The sequence below is a fragment of the Lagenorhynchus albirostris genome, chromosome 6, assembly GCF_949774975.1.
Source record: "Lagenorhynchus albirostris chromosome 6, mLagAlb1.1, whole genome shotgun sequence".
Lineage (NCBI taxonomy): Eukaryota > Metazoa > Chordata > Mammalia > Artiodactyla > Delphinidae > Lagenorhynchus > Lagenorhynchus albirostris.
Window position 1 is genome coordinate 57,058,009 of NC_083100.1, and position 18,938 is coordinate 57,076,946.

Here is an 18,938-nt window from a genome sequence, read left to right on the forward strand (position 1 = left end):
CTGTGCAACTGGTATGATGTGTTTCAGTTTTTTTTGGTTTTTTTGCTTTTTTTTTGCGGTATGCGGGCCTCTCACTGTTGTGGCCTCTCCCATTGCGGAACACAGGCTCCAGACGTGCAGGTTCAGCGGCCATGGCTCACGGGCCCAGCCGCTCCGCCGCATCTTCCCGGACCGGGGCATGAACCCGTGTCCCCTGCATCAGCAGGCGGACTCTCAACCACTGCGCCACCAGGGAAGCCCCTGATGTGTTTCAGTTTTAAAATACAGGTTATATTGTGTTAAGCAGCATCTAGAAATAGCTAGGTAAATATTATTTATGGAGTTACCTCTTTTAATAACTGTTGGGACATTTAACTAGTAATGTTTTCATGGAATTATTTTTCAATTTACTTAAATGAAGCAGATTATGAGAATTATGAAACTACTACTCATAAGGGTAAATTTCTTACAAGCTTTGTAATTAACATTGATAAAAATAGGTTTGTGCCTACTATTTCAATGAATAGAAGTTACTCAAAAGCCAGAAACTTTGGGGTTGGAAAGTCAGCCTTACATTCTTTGGAAGACTATGTTGATAGGACTGGTGTTTCTTTGAAACAAACAATTTATTGAGGTCCACAAGATTTAACACTGATGATGAATGCCTTTGTTGTGAAACAACCTTATTTTACCGTTTTTTTTTTTTTTTTTTTTTTGCGGTACGCGGGCCTCTCTCTGTTGTGGCCTCTCCCGTTGCGGAGCAACAGGCTCCGGACGCGCAGGCTCAGCGGCCATGGCTCACGGGCGCAGCCGCTCCGCGGCATGTGGGATCTTCCCAGACCGGGGCACGAACCCGTGTTCCCTGCATCGGCAGGTGGACTCTCAACACTGCGCCACCAGGGAAGCCCAAAACAACCTTATTTTAGAGAAACTGAAGTTATCAAGATTCATTGAGTTTTAGAACTTATCTTTTAATTCTGTTTTAGGAATTCTTGAGGAAATTTCATGAAAAAATGGAAAAGATGAGATGGAAAATCTGACTATTAATGGCCAGCTATTTCTTGTTATTAATACTGAGTGAGGAGCTGCTTGTTAAGCAGCTCTGAATTATGAAGATTGCTAAAATTATGACAAAGGCCCTGATATTTTGGTGCTTTACCTGGTACAGAAAAAGAAATGCATATGGGAAGTTTAGTTCACATAGTTTAAGTAGTAGTCAGTATGCATCTTTTTAACTTCTTGAAATTATCAGTTATATATATTTGATTTCTTTATAAAAATCACTGAGTAGTAGAAAAAGTGCTTGAACTGAGAATAATATATGAGGCAGTGAATTTTCGCATATCTAAAGTTTAGTATGAAACTTTGAGTATCTTTTTTTTTTTTTTTTTTTAACTTCGAAGAATGGACCTAAAATATGTGTGTTGACTTGGGCTTGGCTTTTGGCTTACTAACAAATATCAAAATGAATTTGAATACAGATAGCCATGACAAGAGGCCTGTGTACTTCCAACACTGAATCAGTGCATTCGTCTTCTCCAAGTCTGCAACATCGACTCCAAACACAATATCAGATTTTTTTCTTTTGCTTAAGTCATGCTCTGAGCTGCATGCTGTCACATGCAAATCATCTGCTTTGCCATTGCAAGCCTCTTGGAACTGAAAATTAAAGAATTCCGTACTGAAGATGCCCAGAGGAAAAATTGGAGTACTTTCCATGAGTAACCTTGCTTATGAAAGCTAAAGTGAATATTTGAAAGCCAGTAGTTGGGACAAAAGAAAAGAAAAAACAGCCAACAAAATAGATATCTTGATAATGAGTCCCATACTTTATATCTTCTGCTAAGGTCAAGATGCACAGTTAGCAAAACAACACCCAGCTATACCTTTCCTTCTCATCTAATCTAGGAGGAGCAATACCCCAGATGTCTAATTTTCTGTCAGAAATCTCCGGAATGAAGTCTAACTGGCTCAGAGTCAACCCTAATAAGGTAACGTTAATAGGTGAAGACATTGAGGCAGGGTCTGATAGTTCCACAGTGCTAGAAACTGAAGAGATTCCATTTGGTTAAGATAGTCTGTAGAGTAGTAACTTCTTCATTCTCCTGTTTGGATTCATCAAAATGGCTATTATGAGCACCTTTTTACTTCTTTGGCTTTCCAGAAGTCTGAAAATTTTTTCGAAGACTCCTGTCTCAACACTGTTGATATACAGTTATCAATTCCAAGCTGGATTCTATTAGTAAACGACAGGAAGTATTTCTGATGAACGGATGAAGCTGCATTCATTTGAACGCTGGTAGCATACCTTTATGATTAAATTGAACTATGAAGTAAGGAGCATATCATCTCAATCAGCTACTCTCTCTGCTGACAGCCAATGTGATTAAGGGCTTAGATTGCTGATTTCTACTTTTGACGTAGAAACTTGAGGTCTGAAAGAAAAACTTTCCTGTTTTAATATTTATATATTTTTAAAGTATTGAAATAGCTCCTTGAAATTGCATTACTGAATTTACAGATGGAACCAAAAGGTAACTTTCTTCCATCTGAATTTTTTTTCAAAAAATATTCCACAACCATTTATATAAATCTAGAGTTAATAGAAGAAACCTTTTTTTTTTTTTCAATTTATGATGCAAGACTTTGAAATTAAGTTTTATCTTGATCCTGCTACTGGAAGATTTTGCGTTTAGGATGAGGCACAAGGCTTTTGAAATTTTTGGACCACTCTTTAGAACAACATATGAAACCTCGGAAAGTTTTCATCAAAGAAGGAGACCTAGAAGAAATTCCTCCCATTAATTGCTCATTTGAATTCCTAGTATTTTTTCTAGAACTGTGTATACAGATGCTTTGGTAATAGACTACAAGAGAAAGCAAGATATTAGGATTGTCATTTTATCTAAAAGCATACTAGATGTGGTATGCCAAACTAATGAACTGGTTTTTGGTTCCTCGGTTTCTTTTACTGTGAAATGAATAGTACAGTAATATTTGAGTCTCTGCTAAGCCATGTTAAAGTGGGTTTATCAGTTTTGTTTTTTTCAAAAGTGTATTTTCCAAAATAACTGATACATAGCATTCTTTTTGTTAGATATGGTAATAATTAGAGTACAAGATTGCTACACTGTTAGTATTTTAGTAAAGTGATTTGAAGTTAGCATGTTTGAAAAATGTTAATATCGTTTTCATTGTTCAGTTATATTTGGCTAGATCTTATGTAATTATTTTAGTAGAACATAGCTTTTGTTCAACCTGAAATAACTTGCTAATAATAAAACTCATGGCATCTAATCAGTACTATCAAAAATAGTGATTAAAATTTATATAAGGTGAAATTTATCTTGATAATCTGATTTCTACTCTTCCTTTCTTTTAAGCAATATACTGTTACCATTAGGTTATGTTGAACTAGGGAAAATTCTGTTTTTAGTATTGCTTATTATGATGCTCTAGGAAATTGAACTATTTGATAATATAAATTTTATTGAATTCTGTGTATTTATCAGATCAAAAAAACTTATACCTTTATTTATATTTAGCTATGTATAGCTTACTCAAGATGTAAACTTGCCTGTAGTATGGTTTTGCATGTTTGTTTTAGACATATAGATCTTTTAGCCTTTTGATTCCTTTTTCTAAAACACCTTCACCTAATAGTTTTACATTATTACTTAATAATGACATTCTAAAGTCTCATCTAATGGATTTGTTCACCAATGGTAAATAATTACACAACATTCTGTGTGTTAAAGATAAGCTGTTTTTTCATAGGTGGTTATCATTTATTTGAATTTTGTTCGTTGAACCATTGAGTTTAGTTTTGGGATGAAATTCATGTCTTTGATCCTTAAATATAAGTTGGCCGTTTTTCTTAAGGCAGAAGAATCTTGCAAAAACTGTTTGTTTAAAATCTGTGAGTTCAAAGACAAATTGGCCATCTTAATTTAACCAATTTCCTTTGAGTAAGTTTTATAGTCTATGCATATAGTAGGTACTGATGTGTTAGCAAGGCAAAAAAAATTTTTAAGTTATTGTAAAGAGGAATAAGAAGTAAGAATCTAAATCACTAAAATATGAGGGGTTTTGGAAGGCATAATCTAAATAGAATCATGTATTTTGCTGTGGAAGTTATGTGTTTCTTTTGGAGACATATGAAATTGTTTTGCTAGGCCATTCTTTAATTTTCTTAGAAAGTTATTCTTTTAAGAGCTAGAATAAAAACCTAAAGGTAAGGTGATCTTCTTAGATGTTTTTGCATTTGTGTGGTTTACAGGTGAGGCAGTGGTATTCACTGTACAGTTACACTCAGTTTTACGAGTTTGAGCTCTGTCTAGCTGAACTGAAGCTTTGCCCAGACAAGTGGAAGCCAGTTGTTACAATTTTGTGGAAAAAGCTTCTCTCTCAAGGATATTGGGGTGGGAGTTGGGCAGGGGTAGGAGGCAGGTAAGGAGCAAATCCCTTGGGTAATTTTTGTTTCATCACATTGTGATCTGTTGTTTTCTTGGCATTACAGATATCAAAGGTGATTTTTAAAATTTTCTTACAGATTGAATTAGGTCATTCATATAACTTGCATCAATTTTAGTCTTAACTGGTGCTACACAGGGAGAGAGTAGGCCTGTTTTATTAGTGTGAACATAAAAGCTGGTTTCTCTTTTGGTATTTTATGCCCAAATATTGACATATACTATAATGTATTTTATACCACCAAGCTATTTTAAACTTCACAGAAAAAATTCACTGTTTTTATTAGAATGGGCAAATTATACCCCCCCACACAGAAATAAAGTAAGTACTTTTGGAATATATTTAATAAACTTGTTATAAAGCTCTGTGGTTTAGTTATTAAACTGATATGTAATTAATTCTCTGTTAATCTTGCACACCTAGTTTACTTCAAGCTTATTGGGATGACCTCTCACAAAATGGCATTGGCATCCAGACACTGAATATCTATGTCATTTAGACTAGCTGATAGCTGCATTACAGATACTATGACACATACCAAATTTTTGTAGTGTGAACTGCTATTAAAATTACTTTTCTAAAAACTAACCTGGGGGAAGAAAAGTAGTCATTACTAGGCTTTTTGATTGTTCTCCAGCCCTACTCATCATTTCACCAGTTTTTAGTCCTCTATATATTTTTTGAAATACAGTGTAGTATTGATGAGCAAGTTTTGTATATAATGCTATTTTCTAATTATGACAGCACATGGTATTTCTTAGAATTCACCTCTATAGACATTAAAAAGTTAAGTATTATAGTTCTTCTCTTTGTATTAACTACTTCTTTAAGATCCCAGAATTTTTAAATTAAATCGGATTTGACTGGGGATGTATCTGTTTCTGAAAATAGTTACATCACAGAGCTTTAATACGATAAATCATGAACTTTGATACCTCTCCTGTTTTTTGTTTTGTTTTGTTTTTTGTGGTACGCGGGCCTCTCACTGCTGTGGCCTCTCCCGCTACGGAGCACAGGCTCCGGACGCGCAGGCTCAGCGGCCATGGCTCACGGGCCCAGCCTCTCTGCGGCATGTGGGATCCTCCCGGACCGGGGCACAAACCTGTGTCCCCTGCCTCGGCAGGCGGACTCTCAACCACTGCGCCACCAGGGAAGCCCATCCTCTCCTGTTTTAAGTTTAGTACTGAGGCAATCTGTCAAAAGAATATGACAAACTATGTGGGCCTGTGTTCACTTAAGCATGTTTATTGATGAGTCCTGAACTTTGAGCTTTTTGTTTTTTCATTTCATGTGACTTTATTGGAGGGCTTACTAAATTATAACCACTTGTAAAGTTCTTGGCAAGTAAGTATTGCTCTATGGCCAGAGAGTTGTGGAAAACCATGACTCTTAAAATTCTACTCTGGATAAATATGTGAAAGTAGAATTACAAATGGTTAGTGACTCCTGAAATTTTCCACTGAAGAGCTTGCTTGCCCTTATAGCAGAAATGATCTGTACATGTCCATAGAGTTTCATTTCACTTTCTGCTTTTTCTTTGAGCGCTGGAACATTCAAGTAACACAACTCAAATGACCTACTGCTTTTCTGCTTTGGATTTTTGTAAGATTCCAAGTGGTGCAGCAGTGCCGTTTTAAGTTCCTTTTAAGATAAAACTAGCATTTTTGTGACATGTGAACATTCCTCACTACTTTTTGTGAGCATGTGAAATTTTCATACAGTAAAACCTCATTAACTTGGATGTCCCTAACTATGCAAATTTGGCCTTTTGTTCTATATATAAAAAGAGAGAGGGCTTCCCTGGTGACGCAGTGGTTGAGAGTCCGCCTGCCGATGCAGGGGACACGGGTTCGTGCCCCGGTCTGGGAGGATCCCACATGCCGTGGAGTGGCTGGGCCCGTGAGCCATGGCCTCTGAGCCTGCGCATCCGGAGCCTGTGCTCCGCAACGGGAGAGGCCACAACAGTGAGAGGCCCGCGTACTGCAAAAAAAAAAAGAGAAAGAGATTGTAATTAATTCTGTAAACGCGTCTAAGATTATCTGTTTTAAATATAATTTAAAAAATATTTTTCGACTCTTGGCATAGAGTTTGTGATATATAGATAATTTGTATTTATTAAAACTGATATGATAAAACCATGAATTTGTAAGACCTCCATGTCAGTGTGTGTGCGTATAGCACATAATTTCTTTGCAAAACTATTAATTTTATTTAGCAAAATTCTGGCCTGTACTGTGTAAGGAACAAAACTAGAACTCTTTACTAGTGTAGACTGACCTTTCCTCCAGATTTTTTGAATCAGTAACATTTGTAGTTTATTGCAAGGGATCTTCTGTGATGGTGTGAAAATCGGCTTATTTGCTAGGCCAATATAGCTTAACCATATTTCTCCTAACAATAGTATTAGTTGCTGTTTATTACACAAACACAACAAAGGAACACCTCAAAGTTAGGTTTTTATCTTTGATTTGGAAATTGGGTGGCTCGAAGCTTTCTGCTCCTGTCATTCCCTTTCCTATCCCTTTCTATAAACTTAGAAGAATTAAAGTTGTTATTATTGTTATTATGAAATTATTTTTAAGAGATTTGAATTTAATGAAACTCAAAAGAGAGTTTGAAGGGAGTAAGTTTTCAGGTAGGAACCAAGACCTTACTTGCCCTCCGCTGTGGAGACAGGGGCAAAAGACCCTTCCCTTTCTCTCCCTAGCATTCAAGGTGTGTAGCATATTCTGACCCAGAGGTTTAAATCCTGAGGACTTGTCTTGCAGAGGGATGAGGGAAGATTTGTCATGCCTTTGGAAAAGGTGGATCCAGACCTCCCCAGTCATGGATAATAGAGATGTAAATCAGTGTGGGAAATCACACCAGATACACACACACAAAGGTACACATTTACACATTGGTCACAGCGTTGCCTGGACGCAAGGGAGACCAGTTCCTTCTGGAAACATAATCTGGGAGTTAATACATTTGCTTTTTTTGCTGGAATGTTGTCTTATAGCACATAATTCTGTTGGGACTTTGATATATTTGGACATTCAACTTTCAAATCCATCTTGAAGTTCTTAAATATTATGAAAGTTCATATATATCATGAACTATGGGTCTTTAGGTAAAAGTATGTTTATGGGTTTGTTTCCCCCGAATTTTTTTTTTCCTTCATTCATACCAATTCATATATGGTATGCTGTAGGGAGTTAAGTGCATATTTTTTAAGATTTTAAGGTTAATGTTAGACCATTCTACTGTTTCTTAGTCCATGTTTGCATGTGCTTATCTTATTTAGTAGTTTTAACATTTGGGTATACCTAAAGTCTTGACTCTTTATCTTTTCAGAATCTTTAGAAGAACAAGACGTTCTAGATAACAGTACAGAGCAGACAGATGACAAAATATCGGATACAGAGCAGACAGACCCAGTGATTGAACAAGCATCTGACACAGAGAAACCAGAGGAGAAGCAAGAAGAGACCGAGAATGAGGAAACCTCAATGAATAAAGCCAAATCAACAGTTCCCAGAGCTGATGCTATTCCTAATCCTGAACTAAGTGGAGAATCTTCGACAATGTAGTAAATGCTTCCACGTGCCTTCAACTGGATATTTGTAGTCTTGTTGATGTCAGTTATTGCTTTCTTAGGTGGTGCTTTCTTTTTATTTTCCCCCTCTAAAGACATGCTTGATGTCATCTGAATTTCAGATTGCCTAGCTATTTCAATATGTCAAAGTTATGTCTACTGGCTATTAAAATTAAAAGCAAGTGATATCAGTAAAGTAAAATCCTTTTTAATGTATAAAACCCACACTGTTTAGACAGGTTTTAGGTATTTTTTTCCATTCTAAATGTAAACAAATATGATAGCAGTTTTGTTTTTTATTTGTGACCTGTAAATACTATCCATTTTGACATAGGAAGAACTTTGGTTAGGAATAAGTTCTAATAGCGTTTGTTTTAAGGAATGAAACTCAATTAAGATTTTTAATACTACATCATTAAAATGGATAGAATTTTAACTCTTGAGATATTTTCCAGGGGGTAAAATGTCTATTTAAGCATTTATATTAAGAGCTATGAAAGTTATTACAGTAACAATATAGGCATTGGTATGAATTCCCAGTAAGAATGCAGTCGAACAGTCAAGTGCAGTGTTACTTTTGATGTCTCTTTTTTTGCACCTGGGCCAGAGGTACCTGATATTTATAATTAGCTTATGTTTACATATTAACATATAGGAACTATCTCTGCACTTAACTGTACTTGAATTTTGAGCATTATTTATATTTGTAAAATAATGATGATATTATAAGTGAATTTTGTGCTCTATTGTGTATTTTGTTAAGGAAAATAAAGATGATGTGTCAGCAATTTTTTTGTTAAATACCTAGACTTCTTCAGACAGTATCTTCGTGGCTGACATGGCTACCTGAAAAGTCTTAGGAGGAAAAGCTCACAATTCAATAAATCAATAGATTCTGTTAAGAGCAAATTATGATCTTTTTATTCAGACTTGTTGCCTTTCAAATTCAGAGAAATAGTGACATTTAGAGGTTCTAATCAGAGGTTAGATTTTTCTGATTCATGAAATCCTTAGGCCATTTGTAGTTTTTAATTTTGAGAGACATAGTTTTGTGAGAATAGGCAGTTAATTATAGTAGTTCATTGGATTTAATATGTGTATTAAGGATTAACTGGGAAATTGTTTTGACCCAGAATAGTAATACTTGTACTTTAAGTACAGTGTTGTTATTTTTTCTCTCTTGCTTTTATCCCTCTTCTCTATTATTAAAAAAAATTGAAATCAAGTTATGCCAAAGGGAGGAATATATAGGGGTGGTGTATTTGGCAAGTATTTCTAAGTTGTACACAGTTTATTAAAAATTTAATAAAATACCATTTGTTATCATTTAAAATTCATCTTTATGATTTAATATCTTATATCTGATAGGTATTTTTAAGGAACCTAAATCTGTTAATAGGCTGAGGCATCATGGTATAGTGACCCGAGTTTTCAAGATTACAGGACTGGGCTTAAATTCCAGCTCTTCAGTCTTGGGCAAGTCAGCTGATCTCTCTGAGACTGTTTTTTCATCTGTAAAATTGGAAGAATAATACCTACTTTTTCAGGTATGGGGACAATTAAAAATAATTTATGTAGTGTGCCTAGCTCACTGCCTGATAATTAATAGATATTAAGTAAATGGTAGCATTTTATACTATTGATATCCTTGTGAAATATGGAAGGGCTATAAATTCTTCCTCTTGCAGATAAGGAAATGAAAAAACAATATGCACATATAATTCAGCTGTTCAAAATCAAGCCTAAGTTTTCTGCATCAGCTTTTCTTTATCATATACATGTATATAAATGCATAGGTTAAGGAAATAGGAACCTGAAACTGTGGAATATAATACTACAGAATATAGACAGTCTCTCTTTTTTTTTTTTTGATGAAGCCCATCAGATTTTTTGTGCGTTATTGGCCCATAACACTTTAGTAACACCTTGCTGAGTCTACTTGTTAGAAAACATTCAAATTCTGATGTACATTACTAGAAAATGAGGAATACCTCAGAGAAATATAATTTAATGATAGAATTAAGCAGATATTATGAGAAGTATCTATGGAAGAAGGTTAAAAGGTAAATTAATGCAACAGGTAACATACTGTAATCATATAGTACCCTTTAAAATAGAAAAGTTTATCCTGACATTCTAATAAACAGCTAATGGTTGAAAGAGTGGTAAAATGTCCTATTTCTGATTATTAAGACTAGTATAAATGAGGAAAAGCAAACTAATAAGTGCCGTTAGTTAGAGTGATCTTAACTTCCCTACTTACTAATGCTCAACAGGTCATCATCTAACTTTTTCTCACTATACCCTCAGCATAATCTACAGTCATGACCTGGCTTCTCTCTCCTTGGCTCTTCTACCATTATGCTGCAGTCTCAGGGCCTCTTTCAGTTCTCTGACCAAGCTAAACCCTTTCCCATCTTAGGTCTCAGCTTAAATGTTCTTTCTTCAGAGAGATGCCCTCCTAAGCTCCGCATCTAAAGCTGGCCTCTGCCTTTTACTCTGTCATGTTACTTTATTATCATAATGTATAAGTATTTTATCTGTTTACTAGTTCACTGTATCTCTTCAAGACTTAGAGTCTGTGTGTGCAAGGCTCTTGTCTTATTTACCTCTGTTTCTCCAGGGCCTAGCACAATGTTTGACACATTTATTATGTGAATGAGTAACTTTGTTGCTAAATCCAGTGAAAACTCTCAGTCCTTAACTTATTCCACTGCTTGGCAGTATTGACGCTGTTGAGTACTTCCTTTAGTTTGAAACACTTTTTTTCTTTTGGCTTTTGACTTCTCACACTATTGTTCTTATTCCTCTGGCCCCTTTCTCTCAGTGTCCTTTGCAGGCTTCTCTTCCCCTGCCCATCCTTTAAATGTTGGTGTTTCATACTTTTTACCTTGTCAGCATTTCTTCACTCTATGTCTTCTCTCTCTAGAGGTTCTGGTCAACCCCAATGGATTTTAATTACCATCTGTCTCTCTCATTCTCAGATCTTCACCCTTGATCTGTTTCCTTCACTTTAGAGCGATATATTCACCTGCCTGTTGGAATGTCTTTCTCAATCAATTTATTAAAAAACAAACACTTCAAACTTTCTATGTTTCTCATCTCATCAAATAGTGCCACTATTCAAGCCAGAAACTAGAATCTGTTCACTCATTCCTTTACCCTTTTTCCTGTACCTTAACTGTCAGTTTCTGTATCCTAAACATCTTTCAGTTATATTCTCATTTCTCCATCCCATTAACGTTACTTAATGATAGTAAACATTTGCATTCTAACTATGTGCCAGTCAACATGCCAACTGTTGTATGAGTATTATTTTTATTTGTTCTTTGGCAAGAATCCTGTGAGGATTTTTTCCTCTGGATTATAGATGAGAAAACAGGTGTAGGGAGTAAGCAGCTTGGTAAGTGGAAAATCTGGGGTTTGAATGCAGGCAAATGACTTCAGAAGTCTTACTTCTTATTACTGTTGTACTGCCTTCTAATTCAAGCCTCCTTCATCTCAAAACTGTCACTTAACTGGTTTTCTCGTCTCCAGTCTTGCCCACAGCTATCTATTCTGTGCACTGTAGCCTGAAAGAGTTTTCACAATTGGAAAACAAATCATGTCATACCATTGCTTAAACCCTTTAATTATTCCTCATTGTTCTTGGAATGGGGTCCAAACTTACCATATGGCCCACAAAGCCTGTGTAATTTTGCTCCTAGTTAACTCTGGCATTTCTCACCACAGCTACTGCCACTGTTCCTCTCCCCTTGTTCCCCCATGCTTTTAATGTAGCTATACCGTTTTCTGTGGTTTGCATATGCAGTGTTTTTTTCTCTAATCCCCCAGTCTCCTGGTACTCTTTCTCTGCCTGGGGTATCTTCCCACTCACATAGATATGGGGACACTCAGTAAGTAGTTGTTGAATTCAATTGAAATAGTTCCAGTTAGAACCCAAGTTTAGAAATTTTGCTAATTATTGTTATTAAGCTTTGCCCTTTATTCTTGTAATTGGTCTTTCTCATTGTATGCATTAGACACAATCACTACTGTTTGGTGAATATAATTGAATCAGAAGAGCTACCGTTTCATGAGGTGGGGGGGAAGATTCTAATTATATAATGATTTTTTCATTAAATATTGTATGCTGAGTGTTGGAAATACTAAATGACTTATACAAAGTCATAGGGAGAGCTAGCACCTAAGCCAAGTCAGAACTCAGATCTCAGCTCTTAATGTAGGATGCTTTATATTAAACCACCATTTTTATACATTTTACACACCATTTATATACAATCAATATTGGTGTTAGAGATTAAGATTATTTAAAATATGTAACATGTTTACTTCTATTTCCAGCTGACAGTAACTACTTAACTATCTTAAAACTTTTTCCTTATTTTTTTTTCCTATACCACTTTACAGTATTACTCTACAGTATTACCTCTTGGCTTGTGTGCAGATCAGTTAGCGGAAGGGTCGAAGAATGAGGATAATTTATGGCATTATGGTAGCTATTTTGAAACAATTATGGAGAACAGAGCTGCTTTAGAAAATTGAAAGAAAAATAATGTGGTAAGTCATCTAGTATAACTTCAATTCATTGTAAAAATTATAGAAGGGATTTAGATATAGTTTATGAACTCCCAAAGAGCTATTAAAAATAATAAAAGTACTTATGTAAAGATAGACCAAGATATAGTTGTGAATCAATGATCTGCTAAATCTTACAATTTGTAATTTGACTTGTTTCAAAGTTATTAAAGACCTAAATATATTAACTCTACCAAGTTAATAAGTAAAATGTGGACATAAAACAAACATTTTGTGTTGTTGCTGTTACTGCAAACAATTTTAATACAAGAAACTAGTGTCTTATTTTTAAACAATTCAGTGATAGAGCTTCAGTTTCTGTCTTGATTAAAACCAGTTGAGATAATCACACAACAACATGGTCAGAGCTGAAGAGGAACAGCTGCTAAAAACAGGAGCCCCAGTCAGTCTCTGTTCATGGTCACTTGGTCAGTTGACTTTGTTATGCATAAAAAAAGATGGAAGCCAATGAGACTGGTTAGCAGGTTTGCTGGTGACCTCCTTTGATTAATGTCCACAGATTCAGGCTCTGAGTTTGGAAAGATAAACATAAATATAGAAAAGTACATTTATGAGAATATAATCATAATAAAAAAGTACAGAATTAAACCTTATTAAATTGTATCAATCCATAAACTATTTATTTGTCTAATTTCTTTCCTCCTTAGAAACTAATCTACATTTTCTACTTTAATACTATTTAAAAATTCCTTTAAAAAAATTGTTGCATTTATTGGATAGTAGATATCCCTCCAGTTACCTTTATCAGTTTGCCTTTGTATGAAACTTAGATTCCATTTAATTTCCCATTCTTTCTCCTTCAAAGGTCCTGTTATATGTAGTTTAATTTATACTACTCATGTAGTTTTAGGAGAAGAAAATACTATCCACTTATATAGTTCTGTATTATTTGATGTTTTTTAAAACCTAGAGTTTCTGCTTTATGCATTTTTCTCTTTTTAAAAAGATATTTATGCCTTCCTTTTTTCTTTGGCAACACAACTGATAGAATCTGGAAGCACTCTGAGAAGATTAAAAAGAGTTCTCAAAAATCTCCCTCATAAATTAGTTTTTTAAGTTCTTATTCCAGGATTATATGAGAAAAGGCCAAATCTTCAACTGCCAAAGCCTTTTACCAGATCCCTGGCACTTGATTTAGGAAATGTGGGAAAAATCATTTATTTTTGTGGAAATAAATATTTCTATCTTAGTCTGATTTTGAAGGATAAAGAAAGTGGGGAATTAAATGAACATTTTTTTGAATACCTATTCTTGGTCAGGCACTGTGCTCTGGGTACTTTCATATACATTCCCTTACAGTCTGTGTGAGACTATGAGCTATGTGAGAGGATGGAATCTTGTCAAGCAGGGATTAAATTAATTTCCCAAAATCACTTAGTTTATGGATATTTTAAATGGAACTGGAACCTAGGATCTTTAAGTCTTGTCCTTTTCGTTACTACCTACGAGCCCTCTACTTCTTTTTCTTTGGTAGCTGAAAGAAATAGACCCAGGCTCCTGGGTTTCTCATTTTTGTGATAACTCAGTTGTTACTTCTTCAGGGCAATCTTCTCTTAGCCTAACACTTGTCAGACTTTCCACTCACACACACCCTCCCCTTGAAATTCTTTCATAATATTATCTTTTGCACCAGACTATGAACTCCTTGAAGGCAAGGACATGTCTGGTTTTGCTTATTATATTCCTAGTTCCTGGTGTATAGAAGAGATAATAAATTATCTGTTGAATGGTAGTATGCGTGCATGTACACACACACACAATGGGAAATACCACTGCAGTCTTAATGCAGATTTTATAGTGTGAAGAATTTTGCAAATCTCAAATTATTTGAATTATTGAGAAGGGAAAGGGCCAGAAAGCTTGTTTCTCGCAATTTAGGAAAATTCCAATTGACACTTTTGCCTTTTTTTTTTTAATACACTGTCCACATTGCTGTTGGAGTTTTCTAAAACACAGACTTTAAATATTATTGTAAGGCTCCTTTGTGTATGGCCAACTCCTTAGGTGGCTTGTAAGCATGACTTCAGAATCTAAATCACTTTTCTGGCCTCGTCTCTCACTATTCTCCCTCGCGCTCTGACCACAGGTGAGTCTTTCATACCTCTGAGAGATGCCCTGCACTGATCTTGCATGACGCTACTGTTGTCAACTCTCATTTCTTTAAGAACTAACTCTGTCTGTAATCTGAGTGATTTCCTCAGCCTTCCTAAGCAGTCACTTGCCCTTTGTTCCCATTGTACTTTATATACCAGGTGTAACTTGTAGTCTCCTGATGTTTGCCTCCCTCACTTGATTGTAAACACTGAAGAAAGGCCATGTTTTCTCAGTTTTTATTTTCTCACTTTCTCTTCAAACAAAACAGCACAAATTAAAACAAAACTAAAACCTGGCATGGTCTCTGCTACATGTACGTTTAGAGAGTGGGTTTCTATAAGTGATAGACCTGAGTTGATCAGCACTAGTGGTTGGTGTGCTACTTCCTTCTGAAACTCCTACAAATATAATAATTGGGGCTAGAAAGTGAGAAGGACTGGCTCAAGATATAAGAAAATGGAAACTGTGAGCACACTGAGGGTGGGGAGGATTCATTTGTTTTGAATTCTTAATGCCTGATACAGATGCTCAATAACTGTGAATGAGCAGACCTGAAGAAGGCCTAAGAACTGGTGTGCTGGGGCGGACCACAGTGTCAGAGCTCTTCCTTGACTCATGTGAGTCCATTATTTGGGTATGATTTCTAAATTGTACGTATAATTTGTGTTCTTTAGCAAACTCCCATTCGTGAAGATCCCTATGCTCCCCTGACCCCTGATCCCATATTTTACTTACCTGTGGAATGGGGTTTTTAAAAATACCCTGTTTTGGGCTTCCCTGGTGGCACAGTGGTTGAGAGTCTGCCTACCGATGCAGGGAACACGGGTTCGTGCCCCGGTCCGGGAGGATCCCACATGCCGCGGAGCGGCTGGGCCCGTGAGCCATGGCCGCTGAGCCTGCGCGTCTGGAGCCTGTGCCCCGCAACGGGAGAGGCCACGATAGTGAGAGGCCCGTGTACTGCAAAAACAAAAAATTTTTTTTTTAAAAATAAAAATACCTTGTTTTTACGTTTATTTTTATTCATTATCTCATTTCTGACCATTTAATGTTGCAACTGACATTAAGTTAGGAATTTTCTGGATTAAGTTGCTGCTTTTTGGACATTGGTGGAGCCTGGACACACACACACGCACACACACACGCACACACGCACTCTATATATACATATATATATATGTTAAGAATATTTCCTCTTTCAATGTATAAGCTATAGGAATTCAGACCTTAAAATTGAGTACTTTCGTCAAAAAATCATTAAAGGCAAAGTTTGCAGTACATGGCAAGTATAATTAAAACTTACATTAGTGTGGTATATTTTATGAATTATAGTCAGCTATGTTATTTTTTTCTGAAAGTGAGAAAGGCTATTTGTGCCTTATTGTCTATAGCAAGAATTCTAAAGGCTTGGCCTACCTGCCAAGAGTTGACATATTTTATTAAATTATAGTGGTATGCTTAAAAAAAAATCTTTTCCTTGGAACAAGAAGGAATCAAATTTTGGCATGAATTTGTATTTTCAATTATGAGTGTTCATACAGCCAAAGAATACATGAGTTTTCAGTATAGGATGTTGTGAATTTTATAAAATAATCTAACCTGAGAATTGGCTGAAATAAAATTGATATGCTTGAAACATGTTTTGGGTGGACGTTGTGTATTCTTTTCAGAATGATTTTTTTTTTTCTTTTGGTTTTTGAAGACCTGGATTCTTTTTGTATGTTTGTATGATCTTTCTTCTCTTCAATAAGGCAGTCTCCTGTAGTTGGGCTTGATGGAATTAAATGGCGTTTTATTTATTTAAAGACAGCCACAATCCTTACTGAAGAGTGGGGATTCTTCCTTCCCTGCTGCCTGATGCCCCACCCTGCCACACCTCCTCCCCTCCCCCAACCAGCAAAGGCAAGAGCAGCAGCTGTTCAGGTTTTAGGAGATTCTGATAAGACCAATTTCTCCTATCAGCAAACAATTGTAAGCAGTAGTTTGAAGCAAGCATGAATGTTCAGCACTCCTTTTAGGTCAGGATGGCACAGGACTACTAAATTGGACAGTAGTGTTGTGTGTTTGGAGCAGGAAGAGGAGAAGGGGAGCAGATGACTTGCCTTCTAATGAAGAAGTGGAATTCAGGGCTACTGTGTTGCAGATGAGTAAAAAGAGGTATGGCAGCCAACACTTCTGTTTTTAACAGTGTCTCCAATAGACATGTAAACAATTCAATTTGTGCATTATAGGTTTTATTGTCTTTAAAGGGTGATTTATGTCCTTATCTCTGCATAATTGTACACAAGATACTGCCCTCTATCAGAGGGCCTGTGCTAAGTTTTTAGACCTTTGTCTTCATTAGTACAGCAGTTTTAGCTTGTGATCATTGTACTAGACCTCACTGATAAGCTAAGACACTGCGAGGTTCATGGTGCTGATATCTAACCTCGCCACTGGCTTCTTGACCTTTCTGCTTCCGAAACATGGGTCATTTTTTTTTTTTTTAAACCCAAGGTAGAACTTCATCAATTTTTCACACACATTGTGGGCAGTTTAAAGGTTGGTCAGAATCAAATATTGTGCTTTCAGATTTGATAATGTATGAGTACAGAAGGATGACCTTTGATACATGGTCATACATCAACATGACATGAGCAGTAAATGCAGCAATTACCTTTACTACATTGAAATGGTGCTTTAGTTTTCATCCTCAGAGCAATTATTGCAAAAACAACAAAAATACATTTAAGTTCTTATTATAACATTTGTAAAGTTAAGTGTCTTTTGAAAACAGTCCTAATTTATGCACTCATTTTCAACATGAGTTTGGTTTTCATAAGATGCAATAGTTCACTATCAAAAGATGTTGTTGACATGATAACAATAGGCAGGTTTGTTGTAAAGCTACTTTGTGTTTTATAAATAGGTTATTTTTCAAAAGGATTAAATGCTGGTTCTGTACAAGAGTTTTACCATTTGTAGTTTAAAATGTATTGAAGTCTGTGCCCAGTGGTCATCTAAAGGAATATTTAGTGATGATAAGGATCTTTGTGATCGCACACAGCTGCATGCAGCTTCTCCCACTGTCTAAGGGATTGTTGCCCCAGGGTGTTTATATATTCATTTCTCCTTTGATGAGTGCCTTCTGTGTGTCAGGCACTGGAGATATAAAAGGAGTGAGACATGGACCCTACTCTCAGGGAGTTCATAGTCTACTAGGTGGTTATTCTAATAGGTCAGTTCTATCTTAGGAAGTCCAAGATGAAAAAGCAGTAAGTTGACTTAGTTAAGTCCTAAGTGAAATGTACATGGGACTTAAAAAGTCAGGAGACCAGGCTTGCATTTTGACTCTGCCACTTTCCAGCAGTATGACCTTGTGGGGAAGTTAGGTAACCTCTCTGAACCTTGGTTTCCTTGACCATAGAAAATGATATGTAGTACACAGAGCTGCTGTGAAAAGTAAATACGGAAAGTCTAGGCCAGGTCTGGACTGGAATGGGAAACTTCCTTGTCTACTTTCCATCCTCCCTTTATCTCCCTTTACACCTCTTAGCCTGTTTACTATTTCTCTATAAATTCTTCTCTTTCTGGCATAGAGGTTAACAGGAATTCAGGGAGTCCAAGGACCTCTGGAAAATTTCTGCAGAATTTTATATGTGTGCATGCACATTTTTCCATGAAGAGAATACATAGCTCTCATCTAATTTTCAAAGGGGACCATGAGTCAGTAGAGCAGGAACTCGTAGCTCTCTTCTAGGAGAATAGCTAACTATCAAAGATACCAGTTAACATTACTGTAATATTTAAATTAATGATGTTAAAAAAACACAATTGACGGGCTTCCCTGGTGGCGCAGTGGTTGAGAGTCCCTCTGCCGATGTAGGGACGTGGGTTCGTGCCCGGTCCGGGAGGGTCCCACGTGCCGCGGAGCGGCTGGGCCCGTGAGCCATGGCCGCTGGGCCTGCGCGTCCAGAGCCTGTGCTCCGCAAAGGGAGAGGCCGCAGCAGTGAGGGGCCCGCGTACGGCAAAACAACAACAACAACAACAACAAAACCCACAATTGAATCTCAAGTACCTTTTCTTTGGGCATTAAAGAACCCATCAAATTATCCCCATGGCCAGAAGCTATATGCCAGGTACAAAGCAGCAATGGCCACAGCAGTGGCAAAATTAGTATAAAAAAGGAACTATAGTTTAGTGTGTGGGTCTTGAGTGTTTTTAGATTGCTGATAGCTTT

The 18,938-nt window shown here is 36.4% G+C and overlaps 1 protein-coding gene across 2 annotated transcripts in view; it reads left to right on the forward strand.

The window, feature by feature from the left end:
* LNPK (lunapark, ER junction formation factor) overlaps nucleotides 1-8,817 on the forward strand; it is an 89,937-nt gene extending 81,120 nt beyond the window's left edge. The window contains exons 13-14 of one of the 2 annotated variants that reach the window (XM_060152597.1): nucleotides 1,888-1,970; nucleotides 7,789-7,932. In XM_060152597.1, coding sequence (XP_060008580.1) covers nucleotides 1,888-1,970; nucleotides 7,789-7,797 — 92 coding nt within the window. In that variant the 3' untranslated portion in view covers nucleotides 7,798-7,932. Of the gene's footprint in view, nucleotides 1-1,887; nucleotides 1,971-7,788 lie in introns of both variants that reach the window. The other variant, XM_060152596.1, reaches the window with a different exon arrangement.
* The last annotated feature ends 10,121 nt before the right edge of the window (nucleotides 8,818-18,938 follow it).